Source organism: Myxocyprinus asiaticus, chromosome 32 (assembly GCF_019703515.2).
Source record: "Myxocyprinus asiaticus isolate MX2 ecotype Aquarium Trade chromosome 32, UBuf_Myxa_2, whole genome shotgun sequence".
Lineage (NCBI taxonomy): Eukaryota > Metazoa > Chordata > Actinopteri > Cypriniformes > Catostomidae > Myxocyprinus > Myxocyprinus asiaticus.
In genome coordinates, this window is record NC_059375.1 from 31,557,696 (window position 1) to 31,580,617 (window position 22,922).

The following is a 22,922-nucleotide window of genomic DNA, read 5'->3' on the forward strand; positions in this document are numbered from 1 at the left end:
ATGTGAACATTAACTGAACCTCCTGACCCATATCTGAATTATTTTATGCACTGCACTGCTGCCACATGACTGGCTGATTAGATAATCGCATTAATATGTAGGTGTACAGGCGTACCTAATAAAGTGGTCGGTGAGTGTATCTCCATGTTTGTAAGTCTTCCTTGGTTATTTTTACCATGTTGTATGTCAGCCTAGCTATAAACTATATAGACCTATGTGTAATCCGGACTAAGGGTGTGTTCACACTTGGCAGGTTTGGTTCGATTAAAATGAACTCTGGTGCGATTGCTCTGTTAGTGCAGTTCATTTAAACAAGTGTGAACGCTGCCATCCGAACCTTGGTGCATACCAAACAAGCGGACCGAGACCCCCTGATAGTGGGTCTCGGTCCACTTCAAACGAACTCTGGTGCTGTTCGACTGATATATGAATGCAGCATGGACCAAAGATGTCTAAACAGACCAATAACAGGAAGTAATTTGCCTTTAATACTGACCTCAAGCATACCTGGTTCTTCTTATCATAGGAGCTATGTTGCCAATTACAGTTTGGTACAGGCGTCGGAACCATTGTCAGCTGTCCTTGCAACATATCTTCGTTTGTGTGTGCAACAGAGGAATTCCTGGTGCAGTTTTGACTCCTTTACACATTTTATTATCTCTTCGTTTGTTCTCAGCTGGTAAAAATACCACCATATATACATAAATCCAACGAGCGCATTTAGCCCAGCAGCCAGCATTGTTTTGGATGTTTGGCAAGTTCCGTCGCAAAATATACATCATAAAAGCTGTCCAATCAGGTTGTGACCTTATCCTGATGCCTTTTGTTTTGTATCTTTAGGTTCGGTGTTAAAAATGCCAGTGTGAATGCTAAGCGAACCAGGACTAAATGTATCATTTTATTTTTTGGTCCGGACCAAGAGAACCGAACTACAAGTGTGAACACACCATAAGTTGTCCCCTAACAAATCATTTACTCATCTGTGTTAACTGAAATAGAAATAAAAATGTAAACAAAAATATACTGATAGACTAAAATAAAAACTAAAATTAATTGAAAAAGTAAAACCAAACTAAAACTAACAAACACAGTTGGTAAAATAACTGAAACTAAACTAAAAAATAATTTAAGACTCATTTAAAAACCCAAAACTATAATAACCTTGTATCTTACACATTTTTACTTCAATTACAACATACTTTTAAGTAAATTCATCTTGTTTAAGGATGTTCAGATATTTGTAATGGAAAACAATACAAAAATACTGATTAAGTAAAAAAATCTTTTGCAGTGTGTGATAATGTCCCCGTCAGCACACATGCTGACAGGGGCAGTGTATTTACATGGTTATTTTTGGAGTGACGCGTTCGAAAAGAAATCTGCTAAATGAATCAGCACCAGTACAATGACACCACTATAAAAACCACTTTGAAAAAAATTCAGCTCGTTTAAGGAGACGTTATCTTAATTTATGATGTGTATATGTGGAGCTGAGAGTGCGCTCTCAAGCCGAGGGGTGTGTGTGTATATGCGTTGTGCACACAGCTCCCAGTGTTCCTGCAAGAGACACAGCAACACCCACACGTATACGCAATCCCTCACACGCACACACCTCCGCGCTCAGCCGCGGCTGTATAAGCGCTTTCTGTCAACGAGGGCCTGGAAAGTCTGGCCACGATCGTTATGGATGAGCTTACCTACTTCGCGTATGTTGAAAAGGGTCTGTTGACCCCAGCTAAATTAGTTTGAAAATGAAGAATGCTACCAGTGCTTGCCGTCTCTCTAACTCTCACTCACCTCATTTCATGGTTGCACTCACTGTGCGCGGTAGACAGATTGCCATGTCATTAATCAAACGCAATCTATTTTTTTGCTTTTATAAATGGAAAAACATTTCTTTATTTATTTAGTGTGACAGTTTGGCGGCACGGGAGGCCAACACACTCATGTCTAATAATCTGCTTGTCAAAGCCAGTTAACCTTCTGAGTAAGAAATAAAGACAAATTCTGCACTCAACTTATCAACATGTGCAACAGCGCTGCTGGCTTTATTTTTGGAGACTCTAAATTTCTTCTTGTGCACACATATAAAATTGCTAAAACAGATTTAATGTATTTCCAAAGTGGGTTATTATGTTCTCACTCCAACTGTTGTGATAAAAAAATTGTGGTTGACATCCAAGTCTAGTTCTGGGAGTCTGGTGATGACCCACAGGTCAAAATATTGACAAATCACAAATGAGATCTCTTTAACATCTCAGTTGTTTGTCCTACTGAATGTAGACTTTTGCTTAAGTTTCCAGCTTCTCAGCTATTTCTCCTGAGAAAAAGACCCCAGTAGATCTCAACGATGTCAAACTGGATTCAGATTTGACATGAAGTCTGCATTCAAATGTCAACTCAAACATTTCTCATCAAATTCTTCCAAGAACATATTATCTGAGCTATGCTACCCACATGATTTTTATAGCTTCATACCCTTTTTGTATGTCAACAATTGTCTGATTTATGTCTTTTTTGGAAAAATATAAGAGACAATAACTGAGGTCTCCTGAGCTATGAAAGAGCAACCTCTGAGCAAATGAATTTTCCTCTGGGGATATTCCAGTATATATAATCAAACTTGACTCTTTTTCAATTGCGACGTAATTGTCCTGGGATTCCAGTAAGACGGAGTTGCAGTTCTGTGGTTACGTTATGTAGACATCTAGCCAAGCAGGAAACAATCAGAGTCTTTTGTGTGCACATTTGTCCTATCTTTAATCACATACTGTTAACCATCGCCACTGTAGGGTCATAAGGGGCAAGGGTTAACCTTCTTATGGGACTTTTAAGACACATTATTCCTTAGGGGGGTTGATAGTGATTTTCAAACGGAAAATCTGCCTTCCCCTACCTCCCTTTCGTGCCCCTCCGATGGAGACATGGAGACTAGAGCTAGCGTGATTGCTCTCACGGTGACTCGCCACTTTCACGTTGTAAACAGCTTCTCAGCCAAATGGATTGTTCCGTCTGCCCTGCTGTTTACACGGGGGGCAATTATGTGACGCTTAATTTCATGAAAACAGGGACGTCTGAAGATTAGCATCGCTGAAATGTGGGCTGATATGGCTGCACTTGAAACGGGAGATACGCTGCTGAAATGTTCCAGATAACCGGTTTGTCGGTGGCCCGACTCCCCCAGTCTTCTCGCACTTACGTCCCGAGGCTCTTTTAGTCTGTCTCCCATGTTTATTCCGTCATTCAGCGTGTTGTTCGGTCTTTAAGTTGTCCATCTGTTACTTCTGCTTTTACAATGTTTAATATTTTCGAGAACATCAAGGCTAGGAGTGCTTTCAAGCAGTTCTGAAGTGTCCATCTCCACTGAAGCGCAATAATTGTTCTCATAGTCGACCTTTCTCTGCTTTTACGTTGTAAAACTCCCATTAACTTTAGTGTCACATAAAAATCTACCGAGACTGATTATGTTTGCTTTCTAATTCTACCCCTCACCCCTATCTATCTGTCTATCTATCTATCTATCTGTCTGTCCGTCTCTGTTGTCATATTTTTTCTTTTTTGTTATTGAACATACAAACCCCAATTCAAGAGGTGGGGATATTGATCAAATTAGGAAAAGGCCTTTTTGATTTTTTACATTAAAAGTTTATTTCCAGGAGGAATGAATGAGGATGTTTCTTTGAAAGAGTTTTTGTAACGATGTTTGTTCTTTTTTATATGATATTTTGATATGTTGACATGTCTGTGTTGTTTTGATGCAACTATTTAGTACACTGATGAATTGAAGCACCATTTTGATATCGAGATTGGATGTCTGATTGATTGACTGATTGAGTTGAATAATGGCCCTTATTAAACCATTAAAAACAATTACTAGGGGAGTCCCTTGTGGTTGTCATTGTGTGCTCTCTTATTATTAATTGATCAGAGTTATTTCAAATGTTAATGTTTTGTACTTTTATTTTAATCCTGATGAAAGCCTACCTGCTGAAACATGTTGGTTTTATTAATTTTAAGTCTAATTAAAATGTCTTATTCCACAAGTGTTGCTGGATTCCTCTGTTCTATCCTTGTTGATTTAATTCCATGCACCTTATGAGTGGGTAAAGTTGTGCCAGATCTACTTTTTGTAATAGCGTCTATCTGTCTCTCTGTAAGCCTGTATAACCTTCAAACTTAAACTTTTAAACCTATTTATAACTTTCAGGCAAGGCTTTTGTCAAGCCAACATGAATGTTCCTTTTCTAGTTGTATTGTTGTTTATACTTGTTAGTTCATCTTTACACCCTTGCTTTTTTTCCCCCAGACACATCGAAGCTGCAAAATCCCAGTCGCAAACAGTCAGTGTCCCGAAGCCTAAAACATCTTTTTCACTCCTCTACTAAATTTGTCAAGAGTCTCAGAAGGTAGTATCAGTATAAATGCACATTATGTAATTCAAATGTAGCTGAATACAGGTGCATCTCAATAAATTAGAATGTCATGGAAAAGTTCATTTATATCAGTAATTCAACTCAGATTGTGAAACTCGTGTATTAAATAAATTCAATGCACACAGACTGAAGTAGTTTAAGTCTTTGGTTCTTTTAATTGTGATGATTTTGGCTCACATTTAACAAAAACCCACCAATTCACTATCTCAAAAAATTAGAATACATCATAAGACCAATAAAAAAAAACATTTTTAGTGAATTGTTGGCCTTCTGGAAAGTATGTTCATTTACTGTATATGTACTCAATACTTGGTAGGGGCTCCTTTTGCTTTAATTACTGCCTCAAGTCGGCGTGGCATGGAGGTGATCAGTTTGTGGCACTGCTGAGGTGGTATGGAAGCCCAGGTTTCTTTGACAGTGGCCTTCAGCTCATCTGCATTTTTTGGTCTCTTGTTTCTCATTTTCCTCTTGACAATACCCCATAGATTCTCTATGGGGTTCAGGTCTGGTGAGTTTGCTGGCCAGTCAAGCACACCAACACCATGGTCATTTAACCAACTTTTGGTGCTTTTGGCAGTGTGGGCAGGTGCCAAATCCTGCTGGAAAATGAAATCAGCATCTTTAAAAAGCTGGTCAGCAGAAGGAAGCATGAAGTGCTCCAAAATTTCTTGGTAAACGGGTGCAGTGACTTTGGTTTTCAAAAAACACAATGGACCAACACCAGCAGATGACATTGCACCCCAAATCATCACAGACTGTGGAAACTTAACACTGGACTTCAAGCAACTTGGGCTATGAGCTTCTCCACCCTTCCTCCAGACTCTAGGACCTTGGTTTCCAAATGAAATACAAAACTTGTTCTCATCTGAAAAGAGGACTTTGGACCACTGGGCAACAGTCCAGTTCTTCTTCTCCTTAGCCCAAGTAAGACGCCTCTGATGTTGTCTGTGGTTCAGGAGTGGCTTAACAAGAGGAATACGACAACTGTAGCCAAATTCCTTGACACGTCTGTGTGTGGTGGCTCTTGATGCCTTGACCCCAGCCTCAGTCCATTCCTTGTGAAGTTCACCCAAATTCTTGAATCGATTTTGCTTGACAATCCTCATAAGGCTGCGGTTCTCTCGGTTGGTTGTGCATCTTTTTCTTCCACACTTTTTCCTTCCACTCAACTTTCTGTTAACATGCTTGGATACAGCACTCTGTGAACAGCCAGCTTCTTTGGCAATGAATGTTTGTGGCTTACCCTCCTTGTGAAGGGTGTCAATGATTGTCTTCTGAACAACTGTCAGATCAGCAGTCTTCCCCATGATTGTGTAGCCTAGTGAACCAAACTGAGAGACCATTTTGAAGGCTCAGGAAACCTTTGCAGGTGTTTTGAGTTGATTATCTGATTGGCATTCTAATTTTTTGAGATAGTGAATTGGTGGGTTTTTGTTAAATGTGAGCCAAAATCATCACAATTAAAAGAACCAAAGACTTAAACTACTTCAGTCTGTGTGCATTGAATTTATTTAATACACGAGTTTCACAATTTGAGTTGAATTACTGAAATAAATGAACTTTTCCACGACATTCTAATTTATTGAGATGCACCTGTATGTTGAATGCCCCTTGTTCTGAATGTTTTGTTTTTTTTCATCTATTTTTAAGGGGAGTTTATATAGCATCAGTATTTTACCATAAGGACAGTATGCTAGTGACTAATGAGGATCAGATCCCCATCGTGGAGGTGGACGACTCATACAGCAGCTCCCTCATGCAGGACTTTCTGTGGTTTACCAAGGTATGTAAAAACAAACAGTCAACCACAACATTAAGCAGCTGAGAGAGATACTGCACTAAAGTAACGTGCGTTTTGTGAATGTTGAACTGAAACATAAGTTTTCGATGTTTTCCTAACCGATCTCTTTGACAAGCGTCAATATTTTTGTTGGTTTCTTCCAAATGCAACCTGCGGTCAGTGTAATGTCCTAAATATATTCTGTCAAAGTGAACAGTCACCACGTTATTGATGTTGTACTGCACATTTGTAATCAGCCCATCATTACAAGGGTAAAGTGGTGGAATGCAAGAAGTAGTGAAAGTTTTTGTAGACTATAACTCTTTGCCAAATGTTTCTAGGTGGATATTTTAAGTTGAGATTTGAGAAAGTTATACATATTAAAGGAGCCATTCATCATTTTAAGCATTCATATCCACATCCATGTTTATTTTACAAACTTCTCTCCTGATAAGCAATTAAAATGAACAGCAGTTAGAAAGATGTTGAAAAAGGGATTTAAAATGAAAGGTAATAAAATTCTTAAATGCTGTAGTTTTGTAGACAAATACATGATGCCTAGGTTTGAATGTGGAAAAAATGTATAATAAAGAATGAGTAGGTGTGTCCAATCTTTTGACTGGTAGTGTACTCAGTGTATCATTCAGCACTCAAGAGCTGTGGCATTCATTCACAGACTTTGAATGATGTCGAGGAATTAAGTAAATAGCTTTAACTTAACGAGTGTATGTTTGTTTTGCAGCTGTCTTGTATGTGGGAGGACGTCCGGTGGCTCAGACAGAGCCTGGCAGTCTCCACCTCATCCTCTTCCACACTGCAGTCCAGACAGAAGATGCTGGTGGCTGCTGGCCAACTGCAGGTCTGCCAGTCCGTGATTAGCCTTGCTAACAATTTATTACCAGAATGGGATTTGATCTCCGTACAAAATGAAATTGAGTGGGAAAATTCCTTATGTGTGATTCTGAGCAGTGTGTGTCAGTCTGTTAGTGCTGGAGCATATTTCATATTGCATAACGATTATTCTGGCAGGTGTGCTGCAAGTAATCGCTTTTATTACAGAAATTTACTTTTGAAGTTACATTGTCAAAAATGTAAACACAAATTCAACACATTACGTAACATATATAAAATTATATATATTAATTGCTGCCTTATGTACACCTTTTTTTGCCCCCCTTTGAAACTAGAAACATTTATATATATATATATATATATATATATGTATATATAGTTTGGAGTCACTTGCTTGAAATGTTTCTCATGATCTTAAAAACATTTTGATCTGAAGGCGTATGCTTAAATGTTTGAAATTAGTTTTGTAGACAAAAATATAATTGTGCCAACATATTAATTAATTTAATTACAAAACTAACATTTTATTTAAAAAAAAAAAGTTTTTGAAATGGATGACCGAATAATTAAGAAAAGCAGCCACTTAGTGCCCAGCATATAGATGGGAACCCCTTCAATACTGTTTAAAAAGCATCCCAGGGTGATACCTCAAGAAGTTGGTTTAGAAAATGTCAAGAGTACATTTCTGCTAAATCTAAGCAAAAAAAAAAATTTGAAGATGCTAAAATATAACACAGTTTTTATTTATTTTTTTATTTTTTTTTTTTGTCACAACATAATTCCCATATTTCCAATTCTATTATTCCATAGTTGTGATGACTTTACTATTATTCTAAAATGTGAAGAAAAAAAAGAAAAATAAATAAAGAATGAGTAAGTGACCTTAAATTTTGAACGGTAGTGTATATAAATCTTTTCTTTTCTGTATACTTTAAGTAAATAAAACATTTTAACTAGGTTTATATTCTTATAGAACATCCAAGAACAAAATAAGTGCAAAAGTGATAGTGCTTGCAGGAGCAATGTTAATATACTAATGGCTCACCATAAAATAACTGTCAAGCTCAAAGCACATAAAAACACCATAAGGGTTGTCCATATCACCCAACACAAATTTGATGTATGATGGAAGTGAAAGCTGTTTACAGGTGTAAGTGAAGTTGGGTCAATTAAACAGCTTAGAGTTATATTGCATAATACTTGTAGCTACATTAAGCTGACTGTTTGTCACACAGTCAAAGCCTATGTGTTTATTGTAATGTTTCCATTTTGGTTTGTGTAAACTTTGCAGATTATTGAAACAATAGCACATGAGCAAGAGTGCCATGTGTCCATCTATCAGCACGGATGTGGTTCGGCCATAGGTAATCACAGCTGCGCTGATAGATGGACAATAGAGCATGACTGCATGTATGATTTTGTTTTTATAGAAGTAGAAGAACAAAAAAAGTGATCTTGCTAGACTGAGCGAGTGATTACCCGTGTCTGTTGCAGTGATGGACAGTAATCCTGCAGCTATTAGTTTGTCTATTGCCCAGCTTTAGTGTTGTAGTAATCTGCTCCGATCGTGTAGTGATGCTGCCATACATGCTATCGGAATTATCCTATAAGTATTTCACTCACGTTCAAGTGTTTTGTTGTCTGAGAGAAAACATGGATGATGCCAATTTCATTCTTGTATATTTCTTGGGGAACTCTTATTTTGACACTGATAGAGAAAGCGTTCTCTCCTCTGCCATGTTGAAAGTTTACCTCTTCCAACTCAGAAACTTTGTGTATCAGGTAGGTGGTTTGAATGTGTTTGATTACTCCGTCTGTCGCAGCTCAGCTGTGATCGGCAGTAATGCTGAAACTGTTAGTTTAACTCTATTTCTCAGCTATATTTTAGTAGTAATCTGAGCGATCATGGGGTGAGAGAGAATTCTGGATGACTTCAAAAAAACTTGTGCACTGACTGACAGCACGGTTTGTCAACGTCAGCTCAAGTATCTCATAGTACACACAAGACGGTCTTTTGTTGTCACCTGCTGGCTCAAAACTTTAATGTCACAGGGATGAATGAAGATTCACAAATCTAGCTGCTCTTAAACATCTGCACTGCTCTTACACGTTAGTTTGGAAAGCCACAAACATAAGCGGAGTGAAACAAACATTAAAGCATCCCAGTGGTGATGGTCTTAACATAATGTAAATGCAAGGATGAAAGATGGAAGCCTGACACCTCAATGTAAAATCATTATTTTTGCCGCACTCTTGTGAGGCAGTTAAGGCAAGAACGCTGTTTTGAACATATTTTTCATGTACTTATGTTCTTTTCTAACAAGAAATCCTCTGTAGTGTACCTTTAAATTTATAGTAAAATTGAAGTGGTGCTAAAGTTACAACCTGCAAAAGATCTGTGGTAACCTGTTATAAGTTCATTGCACATTTGAGAAGAAATGACAGAAATGATTGTGACATGTTGGTTTCAAAGTGTACTTTAAAAAAAAAAAAAAAAAAAAAAGGCCTTGTTTTTATGACATTATTAGTTGTCCAGAGAACTTTTCTTCATATCTTGGCTATTCCTCTGTCCTTCTCCAACCAGAACCTCCTGGGCACCCACAACTTGGGCCGAGTTCACTATGAGCCCATTAAGGATCGTCATGGCAATGTGCTGCTTGTTACGGTGAGGGAGATGGACAGCCTCTATTCCTTTTTCAATGGGAAGTGGATGCAGGTATCCAAACTGCAGAGTCAGAGAAAGTCTCTTTCCACCCCTGAGGAACCTTATGCCCTAGACATCCTCCTGATCACCATACAGGTAAACACAGAATGACAACAAATATGATTCCAAAGACCTCTGCAAGATCAGTTTGCACAATCTTCTTTGTATACATGTATATTTTATTATTGGTGCTTGGTGCGCAACTCGTCTGACACTGTTTATGCTACAGACATGAATGAAACCTTAAATCCTACAGCTTGTTGAGGAGAGGTGTGCTATTACTTTTCTAGGTGTTCAGACTTACAGTTTTTGCCTGCGTTTCGTTAAAACATGCGAAAAATGCTAAAAATTTTATTATAAGCACCATATCTAGGGACCAGAATATCATAAAGATATAGGGGTGGGCTCTTTTCAGTTGGGCCAAGCAATTGGGTAAGCAATCACTTAGCAACCACTTAGAGACACACTGAAAACTACTCTGAATACCTTAGCAACCACATAGCAACAACCTAGCAACCACCCCTCAACATTCTAGCATTGTGGTGGCGAGTTTTGCATGAAAAATTAAGATAATTCAAACATCTAGTTTAACCAGTTGTTCTGATCATAGGACATTCTGGCTTACCAGAGACGCAGTCAGCACCGGCTGTCCTCTGGGCTTTATCTGGGTTTCCTGAAGCTCAGCAGCTCTGTGGATCAGATCAAGGTTCTGGTTCCTCAACGGATGCCCAACATGCTCTGCCACACCAAGATACGAGACAACTGGAATGTGTCAAGGTAGCTTAGAGATTTTCTCAACATTTTATTCCCTATACTGTGCACTAACAAGCTCAATGTGAAAGGTTTCCTCCAACAAACATTTCCTTTATTCTGGTGACAATGAATGTGAAACTGCTGCACAATGTGGCACAATCACAGACAATCAGAACATATTTGATGATAAATCTACAGTTATAAGGGTGGAATTTTGGAATGAGATTTCACAGCGGGCGGGGCCACCTAATGCAAAAATATTAAACATGTTGTGGTTTTCTAGGACAAAAACCCATCAAACTTACACTCAGGAAAAACAAAAATACAAGCGATAGGCTGGGTTCCCACGTGTCCTGGAATTTTGCCATGCAGTTTTCCTGTCATGGAAAAGTCATGGAAAATTTGAAAAATACCTAAATGTCCTGGAAAATAATTAATTGTCCTGGAAAATATTTGAGTGTAACAGAACTGTTTGACTGTTGCTAACAAGGTTTTTGTTAATTGCACAAAAGCATGATAATGATCAGGACTCAGAATAGGACTTAAATACACAAATTCGTATCATTTTGTTATTGCTGGCAGCTGCGTATTATGTCAACAGTTAACTGTCATGAACGAATCCCTGTCATATGCTTTCTTTGCTCATCTGCTGTCATCTCTATTTTGCTCCGACTAAATAGTTTAAGTACTTATATAGTACAAAATGCAGTGCCACTTATTTTATTTTATATTTTTTTTTTTTTACGAATTCACACCCTAAGTTGGTCTCCTTAGATGTTTTCTTTGCTTGATGCAGGCCAATAATTTGCCCCTTCTGAAACACAGTAACATCTTTTCCACGACCACGGGATGCATCTTCCGACATGGTTGTTTAAGAAATGAGAAGCTACACACCGCATCAGTTAGGGTTAAAAGAATTGTTGCCAGCTGAAACATAATAATCACTGCAATAATGATCCAATCATAGGCTCTTAAGTATCTGCTTTTTTAAATCCAAACAGTGACTTTTTTTTTTTTGGCCAGGCAGTGTAATCTGCAAGTGATGCTGCTTCAAATTTAATTTGTGAAGCCAACCACTCATACACTGAAAACACCTCATCATGATAATCACACGTGCACTTGTGTGTGTGAGATGACAGAGAGCAGAGCACTCTGAAGTGCACAGCACATACAGACTATGTATTTATTTGATAAAATCACAGCTTTACGAGGATTAATAATCACAATTGGCCATGTAGCGTGACCATGCTTATCTGGAGGTGAGAAACTACCATCCAAAACAGACCGAAACGCTAAAATAAAAGCTCAATTTAAATGGACAATTGTATTTTTGCTTAAATATTACACTTGTTGGGAACATAATATGTCCTGGAAAAGTCCTGGAAAACTGTGCCCTGAAAAGAGTGGGAACCCTGGATAGGACATTGTGCTATTCTTATTGGCCTTCATCACTGTATAATATTAATCTTGTGCAGTCCAGTTCTGTGGAACTGAGTCTGTAATTAAAGCATATAATGATTTTATCCTTTGAAAGTATTTTTCTTAGCGCTTGCGATCATGATCTGAAACAATTGATCAATTGTTCATAAATAGCTGAAAGTGTTAAAACGCATACGTCTTGACTCATGAAAGTGACTCATACAATCTAAAGAATATAAATTTTCCTAGAAACATGTAATTGATATGAACGGTTCAGTTCAACAAGCTAATATTTCTCATTAGTGAAGTGAATAAATGCAGTGGAAGCAAGTGTGCCTGAGAAGATTGAAATATGCCTGAACTCCGTGTTGGGCTCCCCCTCACCGCAGGCTTACATAGTTTCTTGACACCACCATTTTTTACAGTCATAACAAAACTACTATTTGTTTTTGTTTGGTAAAGGAGCTATTTATTTATTTTCATCTATGGTCATGATGTTGACCTTGGTAGGTAGGTAGAGACAGGGAGAGTATTATCCTGCTGTTCTGTGTGGTAGTAAAACTAAATTTACTACGGGGCCGGACTGTGGAAGTCAGTGGGAGGTTCACTAAGGATGATTCCCACTCTTGGCTCAGAGAAAACCTCTAAAGCAAAAAAAAAAAAAAAAAAAAAAAAACTTTTTCCACTAAACTCCAGACACTAGCCTTGAGAGTGTCCTTGAGAGTAAGAACTAAAAGCTCTTTTTTTTGCCCCATCATCTTATCCTGTGAGGTGATGTATAGTAAAAAATGTTATAGTGAAATTTAGAGCATATTTTTTATCAGTTTCTCTCATCGTCAATTTTATTGATTATTTTAACAAAGTAAAATTTTGTTTTTCTCACTAAATTGGAGTCTTTAACTTTCCTTAGGCATCCTTCTGTCTTTGGGAGATGACAGTGTAGCTTCCAGTTGGGTGATGTCCTATCTGCACCTTTGCAGGTGGCTGAATAGTCCGACTCTTGAATGACAGTCTCTGCCACATTTGCTGCAGATGAATGATGGTGATGCTTGCTGAGGCTGCCGTTGTTTTTCCTTCCTCCTTGCTCTCTTTGCAGCACGGTTTTTGCTTCTGGGCTCCACCAATTTCTGTACGCCCTGTCTGACAGCAAAGTGCCAAACGGAGCAGTCGTCTGCGCTACTTTCCCACGTGTTGATGTTGGACAGCTTCATGTCTTTCTTGCAGATGTCTTTGTAGCGCAGAAGTGGGCATCCTGTCGGCCTTGAGCCTTCTGATTTCATTCAGCCTTGTTCCATTCTCCTGACATGGCGAAGCCATTGAAGGCACCTTTCGCTAAGAGTGGTGGACAAGCTGTTCATGCTGGCACGTTCCAGAACCTCTGAGTTGGGTACTTTGTCCTTCCACTGAATGCGGAGAATGCCCCGCTGGCACCTCAGGTGGAAGCTGTTGAGTTTCCTCATGTCTCACGTAAGTGGTCCATGTCTTGCTGCTGTAGCGGAACGTACTGAGCTCACAGGCCTGGTAGACGAGCAGTTTGTACTTTTCCGTGAGATTTGGATTGTTCCAGACCCTCTGTTTCAGTCTTGCCATGGCTGCTGCTGCCTTGGTGATCCTGCCGTTCACCTCTGTATTGATGGAGAACGAACTGGAGATGGTGGACCCGAGGTAGGTAAAGTTCTCAACAACTTCCAGGTTGTACCCATCAATGATGATGGTAGGGTGGAGAGTCTGCATCCTGGGTCATGACGTTGGTCTACAGACTGATGGTTAGCCCAAACTCCTTGCAGGCGTTGGAGAGGCGGTTGACAGGCTGCTGCAGACCGTCTTCCGTGTGTGACATCAAGGCAGCATCGTCGGCAAAGAGCATCTCATGGATGAGTACCTCTGTGACTTTAGTCTTAGCGCGAAGACAGGAGATGTTGAACAGCTTGCCGTCTTCCTTGATGTGAATGTAGACTCCCTCGCTGCAGTCCCTGAAGGCATATTGTAGGAGCATGAAGAAGAAAATGCCGAAGAGCGTCGGCGCAAGGACACAGCCTTGTTTGACTCCACTGCCAACTGGGAAGGCCTCCAATGTTCCACTGTTAAAGCAGACCAAGCTGTGCATGTTCTCATGGAATGAGGTGACAATGGCTAGCAGCCGTGGAGGGCAACCAATCTTCTGCAGTAGCCTGAAGAGTCCACTCCTGTTGACCAGGTCAAACGTCTACATCAGATCAATGAAGGCGATGTAGAGGGGCATTTGCTGCTGCTCGACAATTTTCCTGCAGCTGGCAGTTGACTGGCCAGCTCTGAAGCCACACTGGGACTCTGGGTATACTCGGGAGGCTAGGGTCTGCAGGCACGCCAGGGCGACATGGGCGAACACCTTCCTGATGATGCTGAGGAGGGAAATGCCCCGGTAATTATTGCAGTTGCTGTGGTCTCCTTTGTTCTTATACAAAGTGACGATGTTGGCATCACGCATGTCCTGGGGGATGTGGCCCTGTTCCCAGCTGAGGCAGAGGAGTTTGTGCAGTGGCTGGAGCAGCGCAGGTTTTCCGATCTTCAGTACTTCTGGGGGGATGCCATCTCTCCCAAGGGCCTTCCCACAAGTGAGGCAGTCAGTGGCTTTGCTAAGCTTATCCAGAGTGAGTGGGGCGTCTAGCTCCTCCATGACTGGCAGATCTGGGATGGTGTCCAGGGCAGTGTGTGACGATATTTTGGGTTGAGTACAGTTCGAGGTAGTGCTCAACCCAGCGCTGCAGCTGTTTCCCCTGGTCTGTGATGACTTTGCCAGACATGGACTTGAGGGTCTTGGTGGTTGAGAGGCCTGTTGCCTTTTTGATGCCCTCATACATCCCTCTTACATCTCCATTGTCAGCAGCTGCCTGGATAGTGCTGCAGAGGTTTAGCCAATAGGTGTTGGCACAGTGGGGGGTGGTCTGCTGGGTGTTTTTCTTAGTAGTCCTGAGGGGGCCTCAAGTGCACTCGGGCTAGGCAATGCCTTGTAAGCCAGGAGGGCTTTGCCCTTCACCTCAGTCACGGGTTCCACTTCCTCCCAGTGGGCCTCATACCAGTCGGCATTTTTACGCTCTTTCTTCCCATAGGCAGTGGGATGGGACCACCTGGAGTCAATGGTGTTTTCCTCAGGTGTGTCCTCGGTGAGAGCCTCCTGCAAGTTGCTGGTGAATTGCTGCATCTTCTCTGGATTGCTTGCACGGCAGATGTTAATGTGTGGGCTGCCCTTCTTCTTTGAGTTGTGCAGCTTTTTCGGTGCTACTCGCACCTTGCTGGCCACGAGGGAGTGGTCCGTGTTGTAGTCGGCACTGTGGTAACTTTGGATGAGGAGGACACTGGCAAGTTCTGCCCGTCTGGTGATGACGAGTTGTAGCTAGTGCCAGTGGCTGGAGCGCGGGTGTCTCCATGACACCTGGTCGATCTCCTTGCACTTTAAGAAGGTGTTTGACATGCATAGAACATGGAAGCAGCACATCTCGAGGAGATGCTGACCACTCTCATTGATCTTGCCCCTTTCATGAGGGCCGAGGCAGGTGGGCCAGGCTTCATGGTCAGCTCCCACTCTAGCATTAAAGTCTTCAAGAAGGTAAAGTCCTTCTGTGCTGGGGATTTTGGATATCGCTTCATCCAGGGCCTCGTAGAACTGGTCTTTCTCCTCTGGGATGGATCAGAGGGTTTGGGCGTACACGCTGATGATGTTGGCTGGGCCAGAGGTTGTTGACAGGTGGAAGGCAAGGATCATCTTGGTGCCTGATGAGGGAGGCTCGATGAAGGTGACGAGCATGTTCTTCACAGCGAAGCTAACACCTTGCTGCCTTGGTTCGTCCGAGGACTTCCCTTGCCAATAGAAGGTGTTGCTTACTTCCCTGATGGTGCCGCTGTCCCAGTCGGGTCTCCTGTAGGCAGGAAATGTCGACTTTTTTTCTGTCATTTCACTAAATTGGAGTCTTTAACTTTTAATGTTTAAGAATAATGAAAGTTTAGTAAGACCTAATTTAGAAAATAGTCTTTATTATGTCTGTGCTTTGCTGAATCTCTCTCTTGCATACGGATAAGATCCAGGGTACCCACAGTCATGACAAACCTGGCAATATCATGGAATTTCTCAATTATTTTCTTGGCCTGGAAAATTCATGGAAATTTCTGTAGTGAATACATATTTTTCTTTGCTCTTAAATATTTAATGAGTTAGATATTGCTCTTGTGTACAGTAAAACTTGCTCACAAGCCATAGTGATGTCCGATTTATCAGTGAATCATTTTTTTAAAGTCAGTTCTATTGAATGAATTACGCTAAATGGTTTATCGGTCTAAATTAATCTTTAGCAAATTGTTCTGAATCAAACTGATTTCTAAAAATCTGTATCCAGTAATCACAAATTACTGAAAAGTTCATGGAGAAGTCATGGACATTTATTGGTCAAAAAGGTTGGGAGCCCTGTATCTGTTAATTGTGATTTCCAAGTTTTGAAAAATTCATAAACATTAATCAGCTCTTAAGTCATGGAAAAGTTATAGGAATTTCTATAGCAAGTTTAAAATTAGCTTGTTATGCTCAGCTGAAAAAATATTTTAAATGCCAGAAATTGCTCATTGCGAGTGCTATTAATAAAAAACTATGAAATCTGTTTAAAAATCTTTATTCTGTAATCACGAACAACTAATTGAAACTCTTGGTCAAAAGGTGTGGGAACCCTGAAGATTTCATAAGTTTGCTAACTCACTGGGCATTGTCTCACAGTTGTACAATTTTAAAATGCCTCTGTTTTGCCATTAATGGATGTTTGACAAGTTTTTTTCTTAGTATTGCACATTCAGTCTAAAATTGGCAATGTAGTGGTTGGTGGCAAACATTTCACTCTCAATATCAGACCTAACATGGCATCAATGCCATTCCGCTAGCCTTTGGAAACCACTGGAATGGCACTCTGTCAAGGGCTCTTCTGGAAACAGTGAGTTAGAGGTGTGTGTATGTTGACGAAATGCCTCATCTCACCCAGGGATGAGTGGGAATGGCTGCAGTCACTGTCTGGCCCTGTGGAGGTGGAAAGAGCAGATCAGGCTGCAGACTTCCTTCTCTATTCTGAGCTCAAGACAGCCATTAAGAGTCTGCTGCACCAGATCAATCTACCTCTCCATCAGGTACTGCTGTCTTCAGGACATTATCCACTGCACGCACTACAGAACAATGGAAAAAGAACAAGAGCCAGTTTATACACATCCAGAGACATGCAATCCATCAAAGCAGCTCTGTGTTACCCAATAATATCATAAAATTTTGTTTCTAAGTGTAACTATTGTAGGATGGCCATTTGAACAGAAAAAAGGCTTTTAAAATATATATATTTTTATGCATAAGTTAACTCTGTATTACACTACACACAGCAAAACCCTTATAAATAATACAATGATAACCATACTTTGACAAAATACCATACTACAGATACTACAATAAAACTTAACTCAACAAAAGGAATTAAAAGTAGAAAAGGAAAGTTTGTCAAAGCAACTTTGACATTGCCTTAACAAAGCCTTGTTTTAACAGCTTTAAAAACACTTAAATATATTTTGAAGTTTGTAGGTTATTTTAACCTTATTTAATTTGAAAACTTGGGCAGTTTTAAGAGAGATTTGAAGTTTTAAGGGGATGGATAGATGGATGGGTGTACAGAGATAGATGGATGGATGGAATTAGTAACTTTATAATAATATTGTTTTTGCCTACAGTATATTACTGGGTTTTGGGATTTTTGCTCTCTACTTAAAAATGGCATAACATTGTTACCCTCCAACCCCCATGATTAAAGTCTCCGTGTGTGTGTGTGTGTGTGTGTGTGTGTCCTGCACAGGCCAAGCACTTCCGTCTCTACACCCATGAGGTGCTGGAGCTGGGTCACAATGTGTCCTTTCTTCTGCTGCTGCCTGCCTCGGACGACGTTTGCTCTGCCCCGGGACAGACCAACCCCTACACACCACACTCGGGGTTCCTCAACCTCCCTCTTCAAATGTTTGAGCTCGGTACACTGGCTTCTGTTTCAACCCCTACAATATTAGCTCAGTGGACCTTATAAAAATCCACAGATTCCTTCTCCCTCCCTCTCACCCCTCTGCCCCCAGTCACACTCCCTTAGGACCTCTAGTAAATCAAGCAAACACACATATACACACACACACATGCAGACACCAGCACCACGGCTAGCCAAACACAGACCCCCACCCCCCATTTAGCTCTCCCCAGACTGTGTAAAATAAGAAAGGTTAAACAAGTAATCAATATTATAATTCAATAAAATTTGTTTTAAAGAATGGAAGATCATTTACATTCGAATATAGAGGGTTTATTTTCAGACACAAAGGCAAATTGTGTGCTTGTATGCTTAACAGTGGTGCCAGTTAGAACACTTGGTAGCTTATTCAGCTGCTGTTGTGGGGAGAGTTTCAAGCAACTTTTAAACATTATACCGTGAGGTAGTCTCAGCCCAAACACCATATACTTGTAAACCACCCACAGAATTCCATTACAAGCAAGTCTTTTAAAAAGATTCGTCAGTGGTTTTTGGGACATTAATGATAACCTTCCTTAGGTTTCGATTTCAGAGCACACAATCCCAGAGAAGTCAATTTAAGAAATGCAATAACATCACACCAGTGTTGCCCTTATAAAGACATGTCGGTTACTAACTATAGTGTTCTTCTTTTCATTTTGTCTCTGTGCAGTTCACTTCTGTTCATATAAGGAAAAATTTATCAGTCTGTACTGCCGGCTGTCTTCAGTGCTGGATCTGGATGCCCTGATCACCCAGCAGGCTTTTAGAGAAGCTATCACTGACTCTGAGGTGTCCACGGCCAAACAGAGACACCAGCACATATTGGACTATATCCAGGTAATGGAAATTAAAGCTGAAGTGTGTAATAATTTCAATGTTAAAATTCTTTCTCCAATTCTAGCTTAAAATGTAGAAACAACTATAAGCCATTTGTAGGTTGTTGAAATGTTAACACAGTGATGCTATCAAAACATTTCTCTGTTTGTTTGAGCATCCCGACTAGATGGACACAGCAACACTGGCTCAACCAGTGCCATGAGTTTCGGGACGGGCTATCATTTTGTCCCACCAGTGGCAGATGGGCGAGTGCTCGGAATATCTTTCGATAACAATCATTATTTTTTGCTGTTTCATTTGGTGACATTAGTGGTGTAAAAATTACACATTTTAAAGGGGTAGTTCACATAAAAATGAAAATTAATCATTTACTCCCTTTCATACCATCCCAGATGTGTATGACTTTCTTCTGCTGAACACAAGCAAAGATTGTTATAAGAATATTTCAACTCTGTAGGTCCTTTCAATGCAACCTTTGACCTTTGAAGCTCCAAAAATCACATAAAGCAATCTGTACGTCAACAGTCGTGTAATATGTCTACTGAAGCGATGCAATCATTTTGGGTGAGAAACAGATCAATATTTAAGTCTTTTTTTTTACCCTAAATCTCCACTTTCACTTTCAGAATTTGAAGGTGGAATCGAAAGTGTAGATTTATAGTAAAAAAGGACATAAATATTGGTCTGTTTCTCACCCACACCTATTATACCGCTTATAAAGAGATAGATTTAACCACTGGAGTCATATGGATTACTTTTATGTTGCCTTTATGTGATTTTTGGAGCTTGAAAGGTCTGGTCACCATTCACTTGCATTGTATGGACCTACAGAGCTGAAATATTCTTCTAAACAATTTTGTTTGTGTTCTGCAGATGAAAGTCATACACATCTGGGATGACATGATGGTGAGTAAATAATGAGAGAATTTAAAGTTTTGGGTGAACTATCCCTTTAAAGCTGAAATGTTTCTTTTCTTTTGATGTCAGAATAAATAAGCCATTCATAGGTTGTTTGTTTCCCCAAAAATTAAACGGGTCATTCCTACAGTTTGGTGACTTAAGTCCCCATTACAAGTTATGGTATTTATAATGTTTTATTTCAACCGATTACAGTTTTAAAAGGTTTGTTAAAAAGAATAAAGACTATTTGTAATGTTAAAAACAGCTGTGGCGCTAAAAGTCAAATGTTTTAATAATTGAAATCATTTTTAATATTTATATTTTATTTAATAATTATTTAATTATATATTTATTTATGCAATAAATTAAAATCATTTCAATTATTTAAATTTTAACATTACAAATAGTCTTTTAGTCTTTATTCAATTCATTGTCATTTCCTCATGTCCCCAGACTGCATCTTATACATCTTTGACAAAAGTGTAAATAATCACATTTCTAAATATCTTCCATACAATTAAGTGTTTAGTATTACATTTTATTACAGTAATGGCATGTATTCTTTTGTGGTAAATGTTTCATTTTAACACTGGTTTGATTGTCCATCCTGTTATGATACTGTGACCTTTATTTGAAGATTTAAGTTATCAAATGATGTCACACTTTGGAGGTGGATATCAGTCATTCAGCAAAATGATGTTGGAGATGGATGTCCACCCTGTTTTGGAAAGATATTGGTAAAAATGAATTATTTTAAAATTTCAGTGTTTATGTTAACAGAAATAAAATCCACACTGTAAGTTTACAAATTTGTTAGCTGGATATCTTTCACAGACCATGTAGTGGCTAATTTTTACCCTCTACCCTGTTATTTTTACCCTGCCCTCTTAACCCTATGGACATCTGAATTTAAGACGTTTAGCTTGACCTGTATGATTAATGAAATCTTTAACATGCCCTTTTAATGATGAAACATAATGATACCTATTCAAGTTTAATTTTTCTAAATTTCTAAGCCGAAAAGTCACCAAATTGTAGAAATGACCCAAAACACTTTGGCTCTGTCAAAATACTGCTCTGTTTTTTGAGAATCCTAACCAGACCAACACAACAACATTGGTTTAACCAATTGCATATGTTTGGAGGTGGGCTATCTGTTTTTCTGATAAATAGAATACGGCAAGATTTTTCGTGAAACCTGTTTGAAATCAATCACCATTTTTGCAATTCCATTTGGTGACACTAGTGGCACAGACATTACTAACTCCAGTTTTAAATCAGACTCTACCCCCTCATTCCCGTTTATTAGCTCAGTTCGTGTTTCGGTTACAACTTTCTGCAATACATCATGCATGTTTCGATCCTAAGCATCACACGTGTTTATTCCCAGTCACTTGGGAGTGTTGGAAACTTCAAACTATAAAAACAATTTAAACTAATAATCCAATTAAGATAGTTTATTGATGTCATAAAGCATAACTACTAGACGTATAAACTGTAAAACAAGTTGTTTTTCTTGTGTAGAAATTTCAATAACAGCTCAGCAGACCATCACAAGTTGACTTGAAAGAGAGGCTTGTGTTGTGTGTGCCATTCTGAAATAATCCCTCTTGCCACCCCGGTCTGGACTATTAATTGAGATTGACCACAAAACCACAAGTGTGTTTGTGTGATGTCAGGTCCAAGAGGCGCTGGAAAAAGGTGGCACACCGACCACAGATTACACAGTGCCTGAGAGCAACGAGGGGAAAAAATAATCAATGAGTGTGACTGCACGGCTGTGTGTGGCTGAGCAATGTGGCATCAATTAGCGTGAAAACCTTATATGTTCCAGGAGGCGGTGTACGAGAATGGGCCACGTCTGTCAAAGTGGCACATCGGTGGAAAGTGTTTTGAGCTCGGCTCTCGTGCTAGAGGGGAGGTTTACATCACTGTGAGGTCCTGTCAAAGAACTTAGACAGACCACAAAAACATGCATTTCAAATGTGTGTGGCGAGAAGTGTTAGTCACTTATGTATGCTCAAATTTACGAAGTTGTCTAAACTTTTTGGTTTTAAACAGGCAGATTTACAGGTTTGCTGCTACCAGGTAAGTGAACTCCGCTACTGGTGTTACTCCCTGCGATTTAGACTTCTGTCTTTTCGATGCTAAGCAGCTTTTTTGGCTGTGGAAATACCTCAAAACTTTTCATTCCCAGTGTTGGCCTTTTAGTAGGTTTTTTATTTAGCGGTAGTTTTCGAGTAGCCAGACCTTTGACTAAAGTGCAAACATTTTACACCGCAGTTTATTTTGGCCACGAACTGCCATCGTAGACAGGAAGAGATTGTCTGACTGACATGTAGAGATTGTCTGACTGATATGTAAAGCGACCTACCATACTTTATTTTATTTGTGCGCTTCGAGGTGGATTAATCTCAAATAAACTTTGGCAAATCATTCCTACTTTATATTATGTGTCTTTAACTACAGTGTTCCAACATGAAAATACATAAAATCCAATGTTTTTCTGCTAAATTCTCACAAGATTCACATTTGCTGCTACTGAGGTTGAGGATCGGTAGGTTTAGGAGTAGGGTTAGGGGTTAGGTTAAGGGTTGGGGTAGGGTTAGGCTTAGGGTTAGGGCAGGGATTCAAACTCCTCAACTTTCGGGGAAATTTGCCATTTTGAAACCAAAATTGGTCACTTTTGTGATTTGTGCAGATCCGAAGAGTTATGTTTTTAGGTGGTCACCCGCGTGATTGATTACAGCAGCGGCCAATCGCTTGCTTGACAATCGCAGTCCTACCAAGGCAGATCTCTTGATTGATTACAGCTACAGCCAATTGCGTGTTTGGCTATAGCAGCGCTTGCACTGTGATTTTGCATCTGACGGGAGTGGAGCGTGAAGCGGCACTCGTAAAACTTCTTATTTTAAAAACCGAATGAAGGAGCATGTTTTTTGTTCGCTTAGGCATCAGCATGTCAGTCTACCTTGTTCATCAAGGAGAAAAAGTGGCGAAAGAGCTATTAATGTGTAGAAGTGACTGATGTTTATACACATTAATGGGCTTTCACATGACTTGCATCATTACTGCTGAATAGAAGAATACAAGTCGATGGAGTGACGCGTCAGCACAACTGTGAGTTGTGCAACTTTACACTAAAGTGTTTTTCACACACGTTTTTGCCTTACAAATTATCTCTTAGAGAGTTCAAA

General features: G+C 39.7%; 1 protein-coding gene across 1 annotated transcript in view; it reads left to right on the forward strand.

Moving 5' to 3' along the window:
- The window catches only part of LOC127422980 (ankyrin repeat and fibronectin type-III domain-containing protein 1-like), a 155,855-nt gene that overhangs the window by 118,768 nt on the left and 14,165 nt on the right, over positions 1–22,922 (forward strand). The window contains exons 16-23 of the mRNA XM_051666937.1: positions 4,307–4,406; positions 6,084–6,216; positions 6,956–7,072; positions 9,650–9,865; positions 10,380–10,546; positions 16,942–17,083; positions 17,791–17,959; positions 18,659–18,825. Of these exons, the coding sequence (XP_051522897.1) occupies positions 4,307–4,406; positions 6,084–6,216; positions 6,956–7,072; positions 9,650–9,865; positions 10,380–10,546; positions 16,942–17,083; positions 17,791–17,959; positions 18,659–18,825 (1,211 nt within the window). The remainder of the gene's footprint in view (positions 1–4,306; positions 4,407–6,083; positions 6,217–6,955; positions 7,073–9,649; positions 9,866–10,379; positions 10,547–16,941; positions 17,084–17,790; positions 17,960–18,658; positions 18,826–22,922) is intronic.